At 38.1% G+C, this 19,838-nt stretch overlaps 1 protein-coding gene across 5 annotated transcripts in view; it reads right to left on the bottom strand.

Annotated features, from left to right (window-relative positions):
* Positions 1-18,350, bottom strand: part of ERLIN1 (ER lipid raft associated 1) — a 41,482-nt gene extending 23,132 nt beyond the window's left edge. For 2 of the 5 annotated variants that reach the window (XM_057734210.1, XM_057734211.1), the window contains exons 1-7: positions 18,211-18,350; positions 17,825-17,948; positions 15,729-15,810; positions 11,883-11,929; positions 10,400-10,461; positions 6,692-6,817; positions 4,654-4,727 (exon numbers count right to left, since the gene is read on the bottom strand). In XM_057734210.1, the coding sequence (XP_057590193.1) occupies positions 4,654-4,727; positions 6,692-6,817; positions 10,400-10,461; positions 11,883-11,929; positions 15,729-15,810; positions 17,825-17,937 (504 nt within the window). In that variant the 5' untranslated portion in view covers positions 17,938-17,948; positions 18,211-18,350. Of the gene's footprint in view, positions 1-4,653; positions 4,728-6,691; positions 6,818-10,399; positions 10,462-11,882; positions 11,930-15,728; positions 15,811-17,824; positions 17,949-18,210 lie in introns of those variants that run through there. The other 3 variants (XM_057734212.1, XM_057734213.1, XM_057734214.1) reach the window with 3 other exon arrangements.
* Between the last annotated feature and the right edge of the window lie 1,488 nt (positions 18,351-19,838).

Genomic DNA, 19,838 nt, shown 5'->3' with positions numbered 1-19,838 from the left:
TTAGTAAAGCAGCAGGATACAAAATTAATACACAGAAATCTCTTGCATTCCTATACACTAACAACTAAAAAGCAGAAAGAGAAATTAAGGAAACTCTCCCATTTACCACTGCAACAAAAAGAATAAAATACCTAGGAATAAACCTGCCTAAGGAGGCAAAAGACCTGTATGCAGAAAACTATAAGACACTGAGGAAAGAAATCAAGGACTATACAAACAGATGGAGAGACATACCATGTTCTTGGATTGGAAGAATCAACATTGTGAAAATGACTGTACTACCCAAAGCAATTTACAGATTCAACACAAGCCCTATCAAATTACCAACAGCATTTTTCACAGAACTAGAACAAGAAATCTTACAATCTGTATGGAAGCACAAAAGACCCTGAATAGCCAAAGCAATCTTGAGAAGGAAAGATGGAGTTGGTGGAATTAGGCTTCCTGACTTCAAACTATACTACAAGGCCACAGTGATCAAGACAGTATGGTACTGGCACAAAAACAGAAAGGAAGATCAATGGAACAGAATAGAGAACTCAGAGGTAAACCCAAGCACATATGGGCACCATATCTTTGACAAAGGAGGCAAGAATATACAATGGAAAAAAGACAGCCTCTTCAATAAGTGGTGCTGGGAAAATTGGACAGCTACATGTAAAAGAATGAAATTAGAACACTTCCTACCACCATACACAAAAATAAACTCCAAATGGATTAAAGACCTACATGTAAGGCCAGACACTGTAAAACTCCTAGAGGAAAACATAGGCAGAACACTCTATGACATACATCAGTGCAAGATCCTTTTGGACCCACCTCCTAGAATAATGGAAATAAAATCAAGAATAAACAAATGGGACCTCATGAAACTTAAAAGCTTTTGCACAGTGAAAGAAACCATAAACAAGACAAGAAGGCAACCCTCAGAGTGGGAGAAAATACTTGCCAACAAAGCAACGGACAAAGGATTAATCTCCAAAATATACAAGCAACTCATGCAGCTTAATACCAAAAAAGGAAATAACCCAATCCACAAATGGGCAGAAAGCCTAAATAGACATTTCTCCAAAGAAGACATACAGATGGCCAACAAACACATGAAAAGATGCTCAACATCACTAATCATTAGAGAAACGCAACTCAAAGCCACAATGAGGTATCACCTCACACCGATCAGAATGGCCATCATCAAAAAATCTAAAAACAACAAATCGTGGAGAGGGTGTGGAGAAAAGGGAACTCTCCTGCACTGTTGGTGGGAATGTAAGTTGGTACAGCCACTACGGAAAACAGTTTGGAGGTTCCTTAAAAAACTAAAAGTAGAACTACCATATGATCCAGTAATCCCACTACTGGGCATATACCCTGAGAAAACCATAATCCAAAAAAAAACATGTACCGTAATGTTTATTGCAGCACTATTTACAATAGCCAGGACATGGAAGCAACCTAAATGCCCATTAACAAATGAATGGATACAGAAGATGTGGCATATACAGACAATGGAATATTACTCAGCTATAAAAAGGAATGAAATGGAGCTATATGTAATGAGGTGGATAGACCTCGAGTCTGTCATACAGAGTGAAGTAAGCCAGAAAGAGAAAAACAAATGTTGTATGCTAACTTATACGGCATCTTAAAAAAAAAAAAAAAGGTACTGATGAACCTAGTGACAGGACAAGAATAAGGATGCAGATGCAGAGAATGGACTAGAGGACAAGGGGTTGGGGGGGCAGGGGGTGAAGGGGAAGCTGGGACGAAGTGAAAGATTAGCATAGACATATATATACTACCAAATGTAAAATAGATAGCTAGTGGGAAGTTGCTGTATAATAAAGGGAGATCAACTCGATGATGGGTGATGCCTTAGAGGGCCAGGACAGGGAGGGTGGGGGAGGAGTCGCGGGAGGGAGGGGATATGGGGATATGTGTATAAATACAGCTGATTCACTTTGGTGTACCTCATAAACTGGTATAAGAGTGTAAAGCAATTATATTCCAATAAAGAGCTTTAAAAAAAAAAAGCTAATTGATACATAATTAAAACAAAAAAGAAAAAACACTAAAATTACTGCTAAAAATACTAAAATTAAACTTCAGAATTGTCAGGGGGAAAAGAAAAGTTAAATAGCAAAGAAAAATCTAGGAGAAAATGTTTCCTATGCATTTAAAGAAGAGTTGCAATAATTAACATATCGGAAATAGTTTAAGTCAATGAGAAAAACAGATAAAAACAACCAAAAAATGAGCAAACACAATAAACAATTTAACAAATCAAATACAGATGGCCTATAAACATCCTAGGGCATCAACCCCAACGATTAATACAAAATACCAGACTCATTTTCTCCAAAAGGATTTAGAGAGCAGGCATGCATCTGTTAATTATTTGGTTACAATCACACAATCAAATGTATAGAAAACGACAGCTCATCAACACTGCTGATAAGAGACTATAAGCTGCTAAAATATTCCTGAAAGGCAATTCGGTAGTATATATCAAAAAGCCCCCAAAGAGGGCATACCCTTTGACTCATCAATCCTAAAAACTCATCCCCAAAATCCCCAAGACTCATCAATAAATTTAAGAATTTATCCTAAGGGAAGGATTTTAAAAGATGTATGTATAAGCTTGGTCATTACAACATGGTACACAACAGTAAAAACTGGAAGCCAATAGGGATTAGGTAAAACGTCATTAAAAACATCATCATTAAAAGTGATGATGCAGCAAATCTTACTTTTGACTTGAAAAGATGCTTATATATATTGGTGAAAAAAGCAGCTATGGTATGATTCCATTTTAGTTCAACATTATTCATAACTGTAAACATGTGTTCCTCTACATTACCTATGCATAGTAAGATTACTGGTGAATTTCACTTTGTTCATCTTTTTCCTAATATCTAATTTTTTTTTACAACACATATAATCTGTGTGTGTATAAAAATATCCAGAATATACAAAGTACTACTACAAATCAGTAAGAAAAAGAAAAACATTTCAAAAAGAAAAAAAAATAGGCAAAGAATATGAATAGGCAATTGACAGATGAGTACAATGGATAAAAAAATAAATAAAAAGCTGTTCAACCTCATTAGCAACTAAGGATATTGCAAATCAAAGAGAAATATAACTTCACATCTATCCATAGGGCAAAAATCAGCATGTCTGATTGCTTCACATGCTGCTGAGGTTGTGGAGAAACAAGTATTCACATATACTGCTCGTAAGAATGTAGATTTACACAGCCACTTTGAAAGATAAAGTGTATATACAAGGGGACATGTCAGAAGTATTCACTACACTACCGTTTATTAATAGCAAAAAAGAGGAAACAATAGGAAAATGGTTATGTAATATAAGGCAAGGAACTCTAGGAGGCTGTTAAGAAGAATGAGCTAGATCTCCAACTAATAACCGGAGCAGAATCTAGGAATCTGTGACATTCACATTATCTCTAAAATTGAAAAGCTACTCCAGAACAACTAAGAGAGTTTTACAAAGTTAGCTCTGGACATTTCAAAAGACCCCTTAACTTTGGCAGCTCCCCCTCAGACACCCGGCAGAGATAATGGCATGGCAAGATGGAGGACGGGAAAACCCTCAGCATTTTTACAGACTTGTTTATGAGATCGCACACGATCACTCACAGTGAATGCACACTTCTCAGAAGCAGTGCGATCTAGAAACTGAGAAAGGACATTAGAGAAGCCAAATTACCACTTCTCAGGTAATCCAGATCCAAAGTCACTGCTTTCCAATGTTACTGACTATGACTACAGTAGAAAAGGCATCTTAAGTGACACCCAATACTAACAACTACCCCACACACTTATGTAAAACAAACAAAAGTTTCACACAATTATATATAAACTTACCACACGTCATGTGCTCGGGTTTCTTTTCCTATTCAAGTCCATTTTATTTAAAATTCTGGTCATGACCCACTAAAATTGATTTTAGAACCTACTAATGGATTTCAACCCAATCTGAAAAAATATTGACCCCCAAAAAAGCAGTCATTCTCACCCTATCTCCCAATGCTGCTGCCACCACCACACCACCACTAAATTCTGTTACCTTGCCTTTACTCAGGCCTTTCCACCCACCTGAAATACCTTCCTTACTCCTTTCCCTCATATAAATCCTACTAACTCTTTCAGACTTACCTATCAATAAAATCCCAACTCAATCAGTCATTTTCAGGCAGACTCTCTTGAAATGCCCTTTAAACTCTTAGAGCAATCAATAATCATCCAATCAATTCATCTGTCAATTAATACTTTGTGACATCTACTTTGTCTAGAATTATTACACAAATTTTGTACTTGAAATTCTTTCTCATAGTCTTACTGAGGGCAAGGATTAGTCTTACACTGATTTATAACCATTACTGTATTTTAATAATGCCTCACACATAGCAGTATACAGATTTTATTTCCTTGCAAGAGCCTCAGCTTATCTGTTCCCTCTAAAAGGTCATATGAAAATGCCACCCATAACCTAAAGTCAAACTAAGAAAGATATTCTGCAAATCACCATAGCACTTCTATTAAATAACTCCTGAATGAACAATCGGATGAAAGGACAATTAAATTCAAAGCTCTCAAAATTCCCAAGAATTTCCCTAAGAGAAGGGCTTACCTGTATGGTGAGGCCTGGGGCCATGACATTTAAATCTTTCTGCAGAGCTTGCTTGAGGTTTTCGTCTATTTGATCTGTTTTGCAAGCCAAGAACAACAGCTCTCATGACACCCCAAAAATTTTCTTTACATTGTATTAACATTGAAACAAAACCAATCATTATTAGACCTATAGTTTCCATCCCACTATTCTTTTTTTTTTTAATTTTATTTATTTATTGTTTTTGGGGAGGTACATCAAGTTCAATCATCTGTTTTTATACACATATCCCCGTATTTCCTCCCTCCCTTGACTCCCCCTCCACCCTCCCTCGAGTCCCCCCCACCCTCCCCGTCCCAGTCCTCTAAGGCATCTTCCATCCTCGAGTTGAACTCCCTTTCCACTATTCTTTTATAGAGCTTAAACCACTTCACACACACATATGAAAATATTTTATATATATATATATATATATATATTAGTTTTCCTTTTTTATGAGAAAAAGTGTGAGGAATTACCGAACAAAGAAATCAAGGAGGAAAGACAACAAGCAGCTAATTGAAGTTTATCAAATAAATGGAGAATCTAGGTTTCTAATACCTTAATTCAGTGTTGTTACTTAATATGTGTCCTGATTCTCTAAAAAAACAAATTTCCATCTTCAGTCAATCTTTATCCAAATTCTCAAATGACTAAATTTCATTTCCATGGACCTCTGCTGATTATTTTAGATTTAAAAAGAGAGAGCGTGGGGGGAAAGGCTCATAGGAAGGTCCTTGAAACACACAAGAATGGACCATAAAGATGTCACTTCACTTGGCTTTGTAACTCATCAATTTTCTATCTACCTCAACAGTACTTGCCCCATCATTAAATAACCAGTGATGTCACAAATAAGGACAGACCAGTTTTCTCAAACACCACCCCAACAGTTCTCAATCATCAATGAGGAACCAACTGGTAGATTTCTAAACTGATTAACCATCCTTATGTCTGCCTCTAAGAAACTCACTAAGAATTCCAGGAGGGAGAAGTGAGCAGCTAACAGCAGCAGCCCAATCCCTGGCCAGAGCTTTCACTATCACAAATGAAAAGTAACTTGTACAGAAGAGAGGTGACGTAGCAAGCCTGAAATTACTATCCTTAGAAAGGCTGGTTTGCAATTTGGCCTCTGGCTGTCACATGGGGTCATGGACTTGGAGAGCAGTCCCACTATCCCCAGAACTGCTAAGAATGACTCACTCTGCCTAAATTGTTTATTCAAACAATGTGTTTTATGCTGAACATCTACTTTCCTTCTGGGAATCTGGAATATTGGTATATGCTAGGCAGAGCGTACCTACGTGACCAGCCTCCAGTAAAAATCCTGAGTGGAGAGTCTCTGAAAAATATAATCCAAATGAGCTTCCCTAGCAGACCTCACATGTGTTGTCACAATTCAGAGCTGGAGTAATTAAGCGTATCCCGCATGACTCCACTGGGAGAAAACTCTTGAAAGCTTGTGCCTGATTTCCTTCAGACTTCAGCCTTTTCCTTTAGCTAATTCTGCTTTGTATCCTTTTGTTGTAGTACATCTTAGCTGTGAGTATGATTATACTGAGTCCTTGTCAGTCCTCCTAGCAAATCATCAAACATGGGGGTGGGGTCTTGGGAAACTCCAAGACACAGATTCTAAATTTTCCCAAATTACCTATAAAACTAGCAACAAAGCTAATTTTCAGTAAATTATCACAGTAAAAACAGAATACAGTCTGTTAACAAATGGTCTTTTTCCAATCTCTACTAAGTTACATACATACATTTCAGAAAATGGTTATTATTCTTAAAATACCTTGAATAACTATTTGCTTAATTTAAGCAATTTTAAGCAAATTTAAGCAAAGAAATTTTAAACTTCAGATAAAGAATACTTTAAAGAGAATTGCTTTACTATAAATTCAGAAGAAATGCTCAAATAGCATAATGTTTACTAATATTATTACAGCATTCACAAACAAGTTGAACAAAATTTCTAATTCGTTATTTATATTTACATATTTAAAACAAATAAGAAACTTACCAAACAATTCAATGTAAACTTCTTGAAGTGTGTGGGCACTGCAAAACTGGTTCAGTTCATGGTGAATTTTATTGAAGATTAAGGTCTTGTCATAATCTGCAGTGTAGTTCCTCACGATATCAAACACTGAAAGAGAGGTACTATCCATGTTTACTCGTGAATCCTCTAATTCAGCTAAGGTAAAAGTTACAGTGATAAAATATACATGAGGAAAAGTGCCAATGAAACAGTGAAAACATGAAACACAACTCCAAGCCTTGAGGTATTCCTTGTGCTTAATTCTGAAGATATTACTGCATTTGCAATTCTAATTGGCAGACTTCAAATTCCATACTAAGGAGAGTATATATTATCTTGGAAGTAATAAGGAATTGTCAAAGTTTTTGAGCAAAGGCATGACACAATTAGATTTGTACTTTGGCAGCAGAGTGAAAATGAATTGTGAGGCATACAAATCAGAGGCAGGGGAAGTGTGAAGAAATTATTGCAAGGCAGAAGTTTAGCTAAGAGGTGAACTAATTGAGGAACAGTGGGAATTAAAGAAGGAAGCAGCTTCAAAAGACCATTTTCAAAAAGGCAGTTTTTGAAGGTTGTAAAAAAACAAAAAAAGATGCCAGGCTAGAAGGGAAAGAAGCTAATGTTTCTGGGCCAGGCTTTATGTCAGGCAATTTATATACATTAACACTTAATTCTTGCAAAAAAATCTCCTAATTTTGCATGATATGAAACTAAGAAACAGAGAATTTCAGAAATGTGCCTAGGGGTACATTGTGCCAGATTGTGCAAGAATCTGTGCCCTACCTATTAAAACATAAGCTGCTTTCTCCCTTCAAATCCAAGACTTGCTCTACTGGCCTCCCCAAGGAGGATACTAGAGGTAAGTGGATTCCAGCTCACAACTGATGAACAGGCCATCAATAAATACTTGCTGACTAACTCATTCTCTTGGTCATTTCCAAATGAGCTGGTGATTCAATAGTTTCCTCTTTACCTCAGGCCAAAAAATGAGCAGTATTGCCCCTTCTTCTATTTTTTCAATCATAGTCCCTTCCACTGATTTGTGACCAGGGAAAGTAGATGATAAAAGACAGAAAAACACTTAATTGCTGAAAAATATAATCCAAATCCACTTGATAGTAATACAGTCTGCTCTCTGTTCTGAAATTCTTTTGCTATTTGTGCCTGTACCAGTGACATGAAATTTAGCATGACCTTACATTCCAATATATACATATTTTAGGTCAGTAACATGTCTTCTCAAGTAAAATAAAAACCCCTTAAGGGAAAGGCTCTAACTTTACTTTTTCGAATTGTTTTTGCCGAACACAGTAACCTGATATAATAAGCATGCAAATTTTAGTAATAAGGATAAAGATAAAGTGGCAGATTTTTTTAAAAATTTATTTTATTACAGTATAGTTGATTTACAATGTTGTGTTAAATTCTACTGTATAGCAAAGCGATTCTGTTATATATACATATATATACACACACACATTTATTTTCATGTTCTTTTCCATTATGGCTTATCACAGGATATTGAATCGAGTTCCCTGTGCTACACATTAGGACCTTGTTGTTTACCCATTCTCTATATAATACTTTGCATCTGTTAATCCCAAACTCCCAATCCACCCCTCCCCCACAGCAACCTTAAGACTGTTCTATTTCTGTTTCATAGATAATTTCATCTGTGTCATAGTTTAGATTCCACATATAAGTGGTATCACATGGTATTTGCCTTTCTGACTTACTTCACTTAGTATGACAATCTATAGGTCCATCCATGTGGCTGGAAAATGGCATTATTTCATTCATTTTTATGGCTGAATAGTATTCCATTGTATGTATGTACCACATCTTCTTTATCCATTCATCTATCAATGGACATTTAGGTTGTTTTCATGTCTTGGCTATTGTAGATAGTGCTGCAATGAACATTGGGGTGCATGTATCTTTTCGAATGATAGTTTTGTGTGTGTATATGCCCAGGAGTAGGATTGCTGGAGCATATGACAGCTCTACTTTCAGTCTTTTGAGGAACTTCCATACTGTTTTCCACAGCGGCTGCACCAATTTACATTCCCACCAACAGTGTAGGAGGGTTCCATTTTCTCCATACCCTCTCCAGCATTTGTTATTTGTAGACTTTTAAATGACTGCCATTCTGACTGGTGTGAGGTGGTACCTCGTTGTAGTTTTGATTTGCATTTCTCTAATAATTAGCGATATTGAGCAGCTTTTCATGTGCTTGTTGGCCATTTGCATGTCTTCTTTGGAGAAAGACTAGCTAAACAATAGCTAAAACGTGGAAGTAATCCAAGTGTCCATCAACAGATGAATGGATAAACAAAATGGGGCATATACATACAATGGAATATTATTCAGTCTTAAAAAGGAAGGAAATTCTGACATATGTTGCAACATAGATGAACCTTGAGGACATTATGCTAAGTGAAATACGCCAGTCATAAAAGGACAAATACTGTATGAGGTTCCTAGAGTAGCCAAATTCATGGAGACAGAAAGTACAGATAGAAATGTCTGAAAGACAGAAATGGTGGCTGCCAGGGGCTGGGAGAAGGCGTGGACAGGGAGCTATTGTTTAATGGGTAGAGAGTTTCAGTTTTGCAAGATGAAAAGAGTTATGGAGATGGATGCTGGTGATGGTTGTATAACAATGTGAATTATACGGAATGCCCACTGAATATTTAAAAGTGGTTAAGATGGTAAATTTTATAAGTATTTTGCCACAGTAAAAAAAATTAGGGGACTTCCTAGGTGGCACAGTGGTTAAGAATCTGCCTGCCAATACAGGGGACACGGGTTCGATCGATCCCTGTTCTATGAAGATCCCACATGCCATGAAGCAACTAAGCCCATGTACCACAACTATTGAGCCTGTGCTCTAGAGCCTGTGAGCCACAACTACTGAGCCCGTGTGCCACAACTACTGAAGCCTGCATGCCTAGAGCCTGTACTCCACAACAAGAAAAGCCACTGCAATGAGGAGCCCGTGCACCATAATGAAGAGCAGCCCCCGCCTGATGCAATGAGAGAAAGCCCATGTGCAGCAAATGAAGACCCAACGCAGCCAATAAAAAATAAATAAATAAATAAACAAACATTTAAAAAAATTAGGAAAAAAAATCAAACACTAAAAAGGCCGATCTTACTTCAGAACTCCTAATTAAGTTTTTGATTTGAACAGTACACCATCTCTGTGGGTTTTCATCTTTTACCAAGAAAATGTTTTCCCCACACTGAGGACTATCAGATTGCTTTGCAAGTTATAGCAAATCTCAACTAGAAAAAGTTTTTCTATGGTCACAAATCAGTGTAGCCAAGGAATTAATTAGTTACAGACTTTTAATGTGTAAAGAAATTATTTCTCATCCTGAATGGATAAAATGCTACTTTCTAGAAACTCTAGAAATAACCAATGACTGTCTTGTTCTTAGATACACTCATCTCAGAAAAGAGTAACCCATATAGCTGCAGAAAGTCAACTCTGTCCAGGATTTGTGACCTATTTCTGTCACCATTCCCTAGGAATGGAAAATATTCCAGCGATTACATTTTTTAATATGTGTCAGAAATGAATTAGGTCATAAAACTTTCCTTAGGGAACCTATTCCTATTCCTTAGAGAATCTCCCAGTTACAGATACTCTGATTATAACTATAAGAGAAAAGATGGGTACCATACCTGCACAAGGGGCCAACATATTAACCACTTCTATTCGGTCAATATAGATCATGACCCCACCACTAAAAACAGAGAAATGGAAAAATGTGAGCCAAATAAAAACCTATTATGTTCCCAGATTAATCCCACATCATCAAACAAATCCCACATGATAGAAATTTGGAAGGAAAATCTAAAGACATATACTACAGATTGATTAAAATAACCTCACTAATCACTACTCAAATGACCCTACACACACTCACCTGGCTCCTCTCATAACCAAAGGCTCACCTCTGTAACTGCTGTGATCAGATCAGCTCAAGGAAGACTAGACCTATAACCTACAGCTGCTTAGCACTTTGCCCTTATCAACTGAAGCCAACAGCTAAAGCAGTGCACTTCTCAAACTTCTCCATCAAGGAATCAGATAAAGTGGTTCCCCAGAGGTATGGAGGTCAGCCACAGGCTGCAATTCTTTTGATTCCCTGCCTTATCTTAATCTAATTTTCATCTGTATGTATTCTAATATGAAAAGAAGAATTTTCCCCAAACCTTGAAGTAAAACTGACACTCCAGATAGGTCTTGTTAATTAATGGCTTCCTATATATACTTCCTGGCCTACCAGCACAGACCCTGAGAGACATGTGAACCTCAATTTAAGATACACTGAGATTCTGAAACTATACAACTAAGCCTTCCTATTAACTTACAATGATTTTTTTTTCTGATAAAAAAGCATAATACCTGCTCACTGAAAAAAAAATCTGACAAATACAGGAAAGCATGAAGATAATAAAATTTACCCAACATCTCATCAGCTGCCAATTTTGAGTCATCTCTAAAGGGAATCCATAAAAAGAGTTACAGATAGACCTAGGGAGAACTTGATATCAAATATGTTAACTTAAAACAGAGAGAATCTGCTCCCTCTTTAAGAGCATTTCTGTCCTTCCACAGATGTCAAAGCCTCTTTCATAGGCTTTAATAGTGATATTTTAGTCATTTAAAATACAGAATTTAAAACATACACTGAACTTTCTACTTTTCTTTTGATACAATTCAGTGTACTGATTATACTCTAGAAATAATGTGGGCCTTGCTTGGCTTTCTTGCCCCAAAACTCTTTAGGGCTGTGATTTTCAAAGTCAAGTCCTCAGACAAGAAGTATCAGCATCACCTGGGAACTTCCACTAGAAATGCAAATTCTTGGGTCTCATTCCAGACCCAATGAATCAGAAACTCTAAACTAGATAGCATTTAATACTACAGACGACAAGGTGAGCTGACTTCATTTTAAACTATCTGTACTATTAGTTTAAAATGGCTCCTAAGATGGAAAGCTCCTATTTGGAAACAGGGCTTTTCTCAAATAATGCTCAGAAGAGAAATCCCCCCTGGGTTACTACCATGCCTAGTTAAAAGATGTTTAAGTGATCGCAGCTTATGAACAGAAAATACACCTGAACCAAAGGGAGGCTGGTAAGCAAGAGTAACGCTTACCTTGTTCCACAAGGCACATTTTTAACTTCATCAGTTTGCAGTGTTGTCTGGGGAGGAAAAAATATCTCATTAACACTCATCACACATATCATCAAAGAACCACTGGTCGCAAAGGAAAATCTCTAGAGAACTGCTGAAAAGTAAGTACAGGAGAGCTCTATTACAATTTCAGTCCCCAAAGATTAGCTATCGGAGTAATTTCTTTTCGTATCCTAGCAAACATGAAAGACTAGAGAAAGAATATTTTAAAGCTAATGTTTGAGTCAAGATGCACCAGGAAAGCTTCAATGTTCAACCTGAAAGTTTCAACGTTCAGTCTCTCAATCAGTCCCTTATTTGCCTGGAGTTGGCCTAGAATTGCAAACTACATGGATTACCCACAAGGCTACTACTGCTGGGACTTGTGCTCCCAACTCTGATTCTGCTGCTAATATTAATGGTTACAATGAAGGTAAAAGATAGCAATTATATGCATACAAGCAGTCTTCAACTCAAAGGGTCCCCTGAACTCAACAGCAACCTTTTCCTCTAAAGCTACAGTCAATATTTAGTTCAGATCGTAGTGATCTCTCAGACCTTCTCTTCAATTTCCTTTTCAATAGAAGTGCCACCCATCAGCACTGCTTCCTCCTTCTGAAGCAACAATCTGGTACTTAATTACACTGCCCCTGTCACAACTTGGTTCAGATCCAGAATGACTCCCTGTTGTACCTGCAGGCTTTCAATAGGTGAGCACATAATGAGTGTATTCTGGACACACTGCACCATACTAAGCCCATAGTAACATAGTACTTTATGGAATACAAAGGAAAAAGGAAGCATGGTCCCTGTTTCCAAAGAGCTCACAACCCAACACAGGAGATAAAATCCTTACAAAGCAATCCATAACACGTACAAATAACAGCGCATAAACTGAATCGTTAGGTACTAAGTGACAGAGTAAGATAATCTTTTGAAAAGCTCTCTGAGGTGAAATATTTTTAAGCCAAGTCTAGAGAAGGAGAAATAAGAACAGACAAGGCAGAGAAGCACCTTACAGTCAATACATATCCTATTCAAATTCACAAAGCTGAGGACAAACTGTGTGTATATGTGTCAGGAAGCAGTTGGCTTGCCTGGAGCAGAAGGGGCAATATACATGACAGGTGAAACTCTGAGAAGAGAACGTAATGATGTTAGGTAGAGGGCCATGAATGTTTGCTGGGGAGCTTGTGCTCTTCCTCGCCCATCTTATATACAGGCACAAAATAAACCTTTCAAAAATAGGACTTTTCCTTCATTCCTTTGCTTATGTGTGACGTGGTTCTCATTACCACATCTGGAGGCAAGAAAACCAGCTGGGAAGCTAAAGTAGTAATTTATTTAGGCTAACTTAGAAAAGGCCATGGAAATTGAAAGCCTTCAACCCAGGAGATATAACAGAAGAGGGATTTGATAACTAGTTTCACATAAAATTCCAGGAGGAAAAAGAATAGAATATTAAGTTTGGGGTTAAAAGGGTGATAGTAAACATTAGTGACAGGTTCTAGGTGCAGGGAGGGAAGCTGATAGACAGGTGAGCTCAATTTATTTCATTTCCTTCAAAAAACATTAACCAAAGTCAACTTTCATATCAACTTTAAATATACATTCCTATTTAAACCTAAGGGATATTCTCTAGCCAATTTTCAAACCAAGAAGAACTAGGAAAGAGTTCAAATGTTAAATCTTCAATTTAACATCCTAACTTCATGTACTTTTATACTTCTTTTATATTACCTCAAAAGCTATTTTCCCAGTATGAATGTTTATTTTAAAAGTCTTCGGTTTTGTTATATAACTATATATTTTAAAGGCTGAAGGTTTTTATATTTTTCTAAACATAGTTTTTTTTTTCTTACATCATATATGGGATCTCACATTTCCCCAAGACGCTTCTTAAATATTCCATTCAAATGCCAAGTCTGTTAAGCCATTTGTTTATATAAGCTATGTCTTCTAACGTGTTCCAAAAATTCCTAAAAATAAGTTTCTTTATCTCATTCTTATGAAAACAACTTCTTAAAAGGATTTTATTAATATAATTCTTTCCTAGAACGTTGCTGCTTCACATATAAAGAAAGACCATATCTATTTAGCCACAATGATTCCATCACTTAATTTTTTGTAGATACAAAGTAAATTAGTTTACACGGAAATCTTTTTACTAACTCCATTTTCATTTCTTGTGGCAGTTTATCACTCTATATGTGTGTGTGTATATATGAACACACACACACCGTGTATTTGTTATACATGCAATCAAACTCTAAATTTATTTGTTTATTGTCGGTATCTCTTTTGTATATCTCTGCATTAGTATGACTAAACATACTCAGCTTCAAGAAGGTAGAGACAAATCTGCCTGGCTCTGAAGAAGATCTTAAAAAGTCCCTGATCTCTAAGGGTCTGATGATGCCATCAATAACATCATTATAGACTATTTTAGCTGCTGGTGGGTTCATGCAATTAAAACCCCTTGTTTCACAGAGGAGTCACTGAAGTCTAGAATGGTTATGTGATTTCTGCAAAGTCATGCAACCAATAAGTGGCAGAACCAGAACCTAGTTTTCAGGTTTCTCACCCCATGTTCCCTACACCATACCGCTTCCAGAGAAATCAGCTCAATTTAACAACTTTCACAAGAAGAAAGGTCAGAAATATAAATGTGTTACAACCCCTGCCTTCAAGAAGCTTGGAGACTTTCTGCAAAAAAAAAAAAAAAATTCACACAAAGACTTAGGAGAACAATACATTATTAAAGGAAATAAGACCAAGGGCCAAAATTTACAATACAGACTTTTAAGAGCTATGGAATAGGAGGAGAGGGATTTGTGATGAGCCTTAAAAAGGCAAGATTTAGACAAGAAATAAGGAACAAGAGATGAAAGAAGAGGTGACAGCATCAGCCTAGGCAAGAGTGAATAAAATAAATATGGGAAAACAATATGGAAATCAGTCTGACTAGGGGAAGAACACTATACTTCACTTCAACAGTCACAATTCTTACCCCAAGCCATTTTAGAGGGAACTGGAAGGAAATCTGGAGGATTTAAGTATTTATAATGAAAATCTCACTTAGCAGGAAGCCTAGACTTTATATTATATTACAAGATCAAATACATCGAATTTTCCTGAGTCCCGAAAAATTAGCAGCAGACAGTAGACAAACTTCTGAATCTAAGGATTTATAATCACACAGTGCTTGCAAAAGTAATAACAATCTAATCCTGTTTTGTCATCTTGTTTTGTCAAAAGATATTTACTAAGCATCTCCCATGGCCAAGACACTGTTCTCAAGAACCAGACGCTTATTTCAGATATTCTGGGATGCTGTCAAAATAGAACATTCACTAAGGTTTCACATAAAATTATGCTTAATGTTCCAGGCAAAAACGTGAGGTAGAGAAGCTGTGTATAAAAATTCAGATCCTCCATGTTAACAGTAGCCCAGGAGCTTGCCTCTATGGAAACCAAACACCATTCTAAACCAAGTAATCACTGGTTTATAACTCTACTTCTTTTTCGAAGTCCTGCTTTTACTTTGATAGCAGCAACAGAAAACCTGCTGCATACCACTATATAGCTGGGAGAAGTGAGTCCTTCCAAGCTGCCTAGCTCATACTTTTAACATATTTCAAGAGAGTGACATGGTTCCAAACCATAACTTATGCTGTGACAGCTGTACTCTGAACTTTAACTCCTACATTTAAGTAAATATTACCATTCGCTCAAGCAATAAGGAAATCTATCTCCATTCATGAAAGTGGTAACTGTTCCTGTCACACCTGTCTATACAGTGTGGGAGCTTCCCTAGTAATCACTCACCTGCACAGATCTGAAGGTAGTAATGAAAGGCAACATGATATGATAGCCTGGTCCACTGGGGCTAGTTAGTAAAGCTCCTCCCCTGCAAAAAGATGTTTCAATTTGACAAGATTATAAAAAGAGAAATTCTCTTTCCAAATCTAAGTAATATATATTCACTCTTACTCATACTATAGATCTACTAAAGCCTCACTGATCTGAGTTACTCATGATAAACAACTGCTGGTCCCTAAAATATCTGCTACACCTACAAAAGTAAAAAGATCAAATTAAACTGCCCATGTTACACCTTGTTGCATAAGCTCTATGCAACCTCTGGGTCTCTAGCACCACTCTCAGGTATAAAGATTCTCTTTGGTCTTTAACCTTTTGAGAAATATTTGTGAAAAAAAATTCAAATGGCTCTCAGTTGATGTACTTTAACTGTACCTAAGCCAGATCAAAACACAATACATTTAATCACCAGGGTGGAAAAAAAAAAAAAAAAAAGATAACACAAACTTTCAAGGAAGGAGAGAATTTTTGATGCTTAAGATTTTTTAAATCTACCTAGAAAGCAATTAAAATATTGGGGGTGATTAACATATACACACTACTATATATAAAACAGGTAAATAACAAGGACCTACTGTATAGCACAGGAAACTAAATTCAATATCTTGTAATACCCTACAATAGAAAAGAATCTGAAAAAAATAAATATATATGTATAACTGAATCACTGTGCTATACACTTAAAACACAACACTGTAAATTAACTATATTTCAATTAAAAAAATTTTTTTAAAGAAAAAAGAAACTTATTTGGAACAAAGAAAAAAACACTGGAGCCATAAGGCCTCTATGAAATCAACAACAAAAAATTAGCATGGAAAGATGAAGGGTGAGAGGACAAGACTATAAATAGGTATGTGTGGACTTATTCACCAAATTCTGGAATGTGAGAAACATGAAAGCACATTTTGGAAATTATAAAAAGGAGGCAATTTGGAGGTAAATATAAAAAAGAAATCCTATTTTACATAATGAATAGTAAATTTATAGAATTTACCTTCCTATCCTGAAAATATAAATAGGTTTGCAAAAGATTCATAACTAAGAAAAGATGAACTGTTTGAGATCCATCCCTAATTCTTTGAGAGCCATACCTTGAAATGTTCTTTCTTTGGCTTTACTATCAGGAAGACAACGCTGCACTAGATGGAAATACAGACTAATCTGTCATTTTTTAAATGCTAGACCCCCCACCTGCTAAGACATATCACTAAAATCGTATTTGAAACTAGCACTTCACAGAGAAGACTGTTTCTAAGACTCAGGATGGATCTGAAAGTGGAAATATCGGTTTTAGGAGATGATGGAAGCCAGCAAAAAGTTAAAGCTCTTTCAAATACACCATTATCACACTTTCTCCACACTGTCCTCTGTCTATATCAAAAGAACTGGTGGTAACTACATTGAAGGTAAAGCTATTCATCTCAGCTAGAGATCAACAAATTCACACCATTCCTTTCCACAACTTGAAAAGAAAGGGAAAGGTGTGAGGAAGATGTATCTGTCACAATCCTGTGTTTGTCTCCCAAGGTCCAGGAATTTAACAACTGTTATGGTCTTCATGGTCTTACAAGCCCAAACCAGGCACCAGAACTTTTTTAAGGAAAAAAAATAAAAATCTAAGAAACAACCACAAGCAGGACCAGAGTTTCTAAATAGCATCTATAGCTGCAAACTAAAAGCCAGTACAGTTGTATGGAATTTAACAATGACTTATCCACTTCTTAGGTACAGGTGGAGTGACCACTGCCTTCCACCCTCCATTTTTTTCTGCAAATAATTGAGTTTACTGACTACTAGGAACAACTGTCCGGAGTCTTAACCTCTGCACGCAAATGTATATAGCACTGAAACTGTCCAACACCTGGAGGATGCTCTGCAAAAGCCTGCCACAGCCCCCATACTCTCCCTAGGACTGCGACGAAAATCGCTTCCTAGGACCGGAAAGAGCTCCCTGACACCGCAGAGGAAACTTCCTAGACTCTAATGGGAGTCTCCCTTCCACCGGCTCTAGAACCTGGGCTGACTCACGTGCCGCTCACCTGTAGTACACAGCCAAGTGTCCTTCCTCGATCTTGTGGATGGAAGCGTAGAGGAGGACAACCACCAGACCCACCACTCCAGCCACCACAACTCGGGCTTGAGTCATATTCATCCTAGTTCCTCCTGGGTGAGAAAGGGACAGAGCCCCAGCCCCATGAGTGACAGGCCCACCTCCTCCGGCCTCCACCTCCCCTTCCCGCGACTTGGCGCCCTCCCGCAGGCCGAGCTGGGGAGTCCTGTGCCCCTTCTCCCTCCTCGCAGAGCCCGCTTCCCCCTCGCCAACCCCTCCGTCCAAGCCGGCCCGTGGGTCGCCCCTGCTCGGTGAGCATCCTCACACCCCCCTCTCCCAAGAGCCGCTCTTCCCCGCCCAGCAGAAGGCACTAACTGAGAAGGGGGCCAGCCGCAGACTCCGGACGGAGGGCGACCCCTCGGCGGCACCTCACGGATCAGTGACGCATCGCCGCCGCGTGCACGTGCAGCCGCCACCTGGGCCGGCCCAACCGCCGCCAACAGCCGGCCCCGCCCACCCGCGGGGCACTGCGGCTGCGCGGACACGCACGCCGACGCCGCTCTCGCCCCGCGACTAGAGGGACGGGGAGCGGACAGGACAAAATTCTCGCCGCCGCCCGCCGCGCGATATTGCGCGAACGTACGTGGGCTCTTCTCTGTGTATTGCTGGTTTCCTTCTCCGGAAGAGGAGGGAAGCTGGCAGTGTGGAGTAAGCAAGGATGCAGAGGAAAGGAGAGGGCCTCTGAGACGAGGGACTGGTCAGTGTGTTCTTGTGCAGAGGCACCTATTAACATGCCAGAATGCTGATCCAGTGAGGGCTTCCTGTAGGCCATCCAAGCAATAAGAACAGAATGAACTAATAAGCACGTAAGCGTGGGTGTGTGTTGGGGGATCCTCCAGGAAAACTAAAAACAGCGAGCATTTGAGCTTCCTTGAAGTCCGTGTGATGGAAAGGAGTGGGATGCTAGGCTAGGCCCAGATTTTGAAAGGCTCTAATACACTTTTTTCTGCAGGGAGGGAAAACTGGATTGCTAAGAGTAGAGAGAGACTTTCTTTTCACTATGTATTTTTCTCTTCTTTTAAATTATGCATTATCTGCATATATTACCGGAAACAGAATGGACAAAGTGAAAGAGTAGAGATGGGAGTAAGATAGATGAGTACAAAGGAAATAAGGGCAGCATGTTAGAAGAGGTTGGGCAGTAATGGTGTAAGCCTTGAAAGGCTAGCAGTGGGGCCCACAACTGGACAAGGCAGACTAAGTTTGGAGGGCTGTGCGACCTCTTGGGCAGGGAAGAGGTCCTGTGAGACTACAAAATGGCTTGGAGTGGAGACAGGGAAGCCAATTTGTTAGGAAACTGCAGGCCCAAGGTTACAATGGTAGTTAACAGTGGAAATGGGAAGAGGTAAATAGAATCAATTCAAATCTTCATTAAAGCAAGCCCTCCCGGACCACTTTACCTTCTCCCTTCAATAAATGCACTTACCTATATCACTCATTTGACTTTTACTACCTAGGAATGTATGGGACCTTGTCTGTACCAGATAAATGTTATTTGCAGAGCTTAGCTATTTTAACTTATAAACAGCAAAAAGAATGAATACTTGTCCAGCCTCTGTTTTCTGGATGGATTCTCTTAGTTTTTCATAAAATTGCTTGAGTTAGAGAATGAAATGGATATAATACACAACTGATATTCAACTCTGAAAAGTTGTCACCCAATAAAAAATAAGAGTGGTCAACTCATGTATCAAAAGCAAATCTGAGGTGACTTCACTATAAAAGGCTGTTCTGACTCACACCACTTGCCTGTATGGCATAGATCAGGCTACCCTGAGGTCACATCAGCCACAAACCATAAAAATGGCCCCACTCTATACCAGATCTTTTATCAGTTATTACAATGATATTTAGAAAATGCATGATCTTTTAAAACATCCTTTAACGATAATTTCACTCCAAATACGCATTCTTATTGTACTGCCTATGTTAACTTTTCTGAT

This window comes from Hippopotamus amphibius, chromosome 5 (genome assembly GCF_030028045.1).
Source record: "Hippopotamus amphibius kiboko isolate mHipAmp2 chromosome 5, mHipAmp2.hap2, whole genome shotgun sequence".
Lineage (NCBI taxonomy): Eukaryota > Metazoa > Chordata > Mammalia > Artiodactyla > Hippopotamidae > Hippopotamus > Hippopotamus amphibius.
Note: the sequence above shows the minus strand (reverse complement) of the source record. Positions and strands in the feature narration are given on the sequence as shown.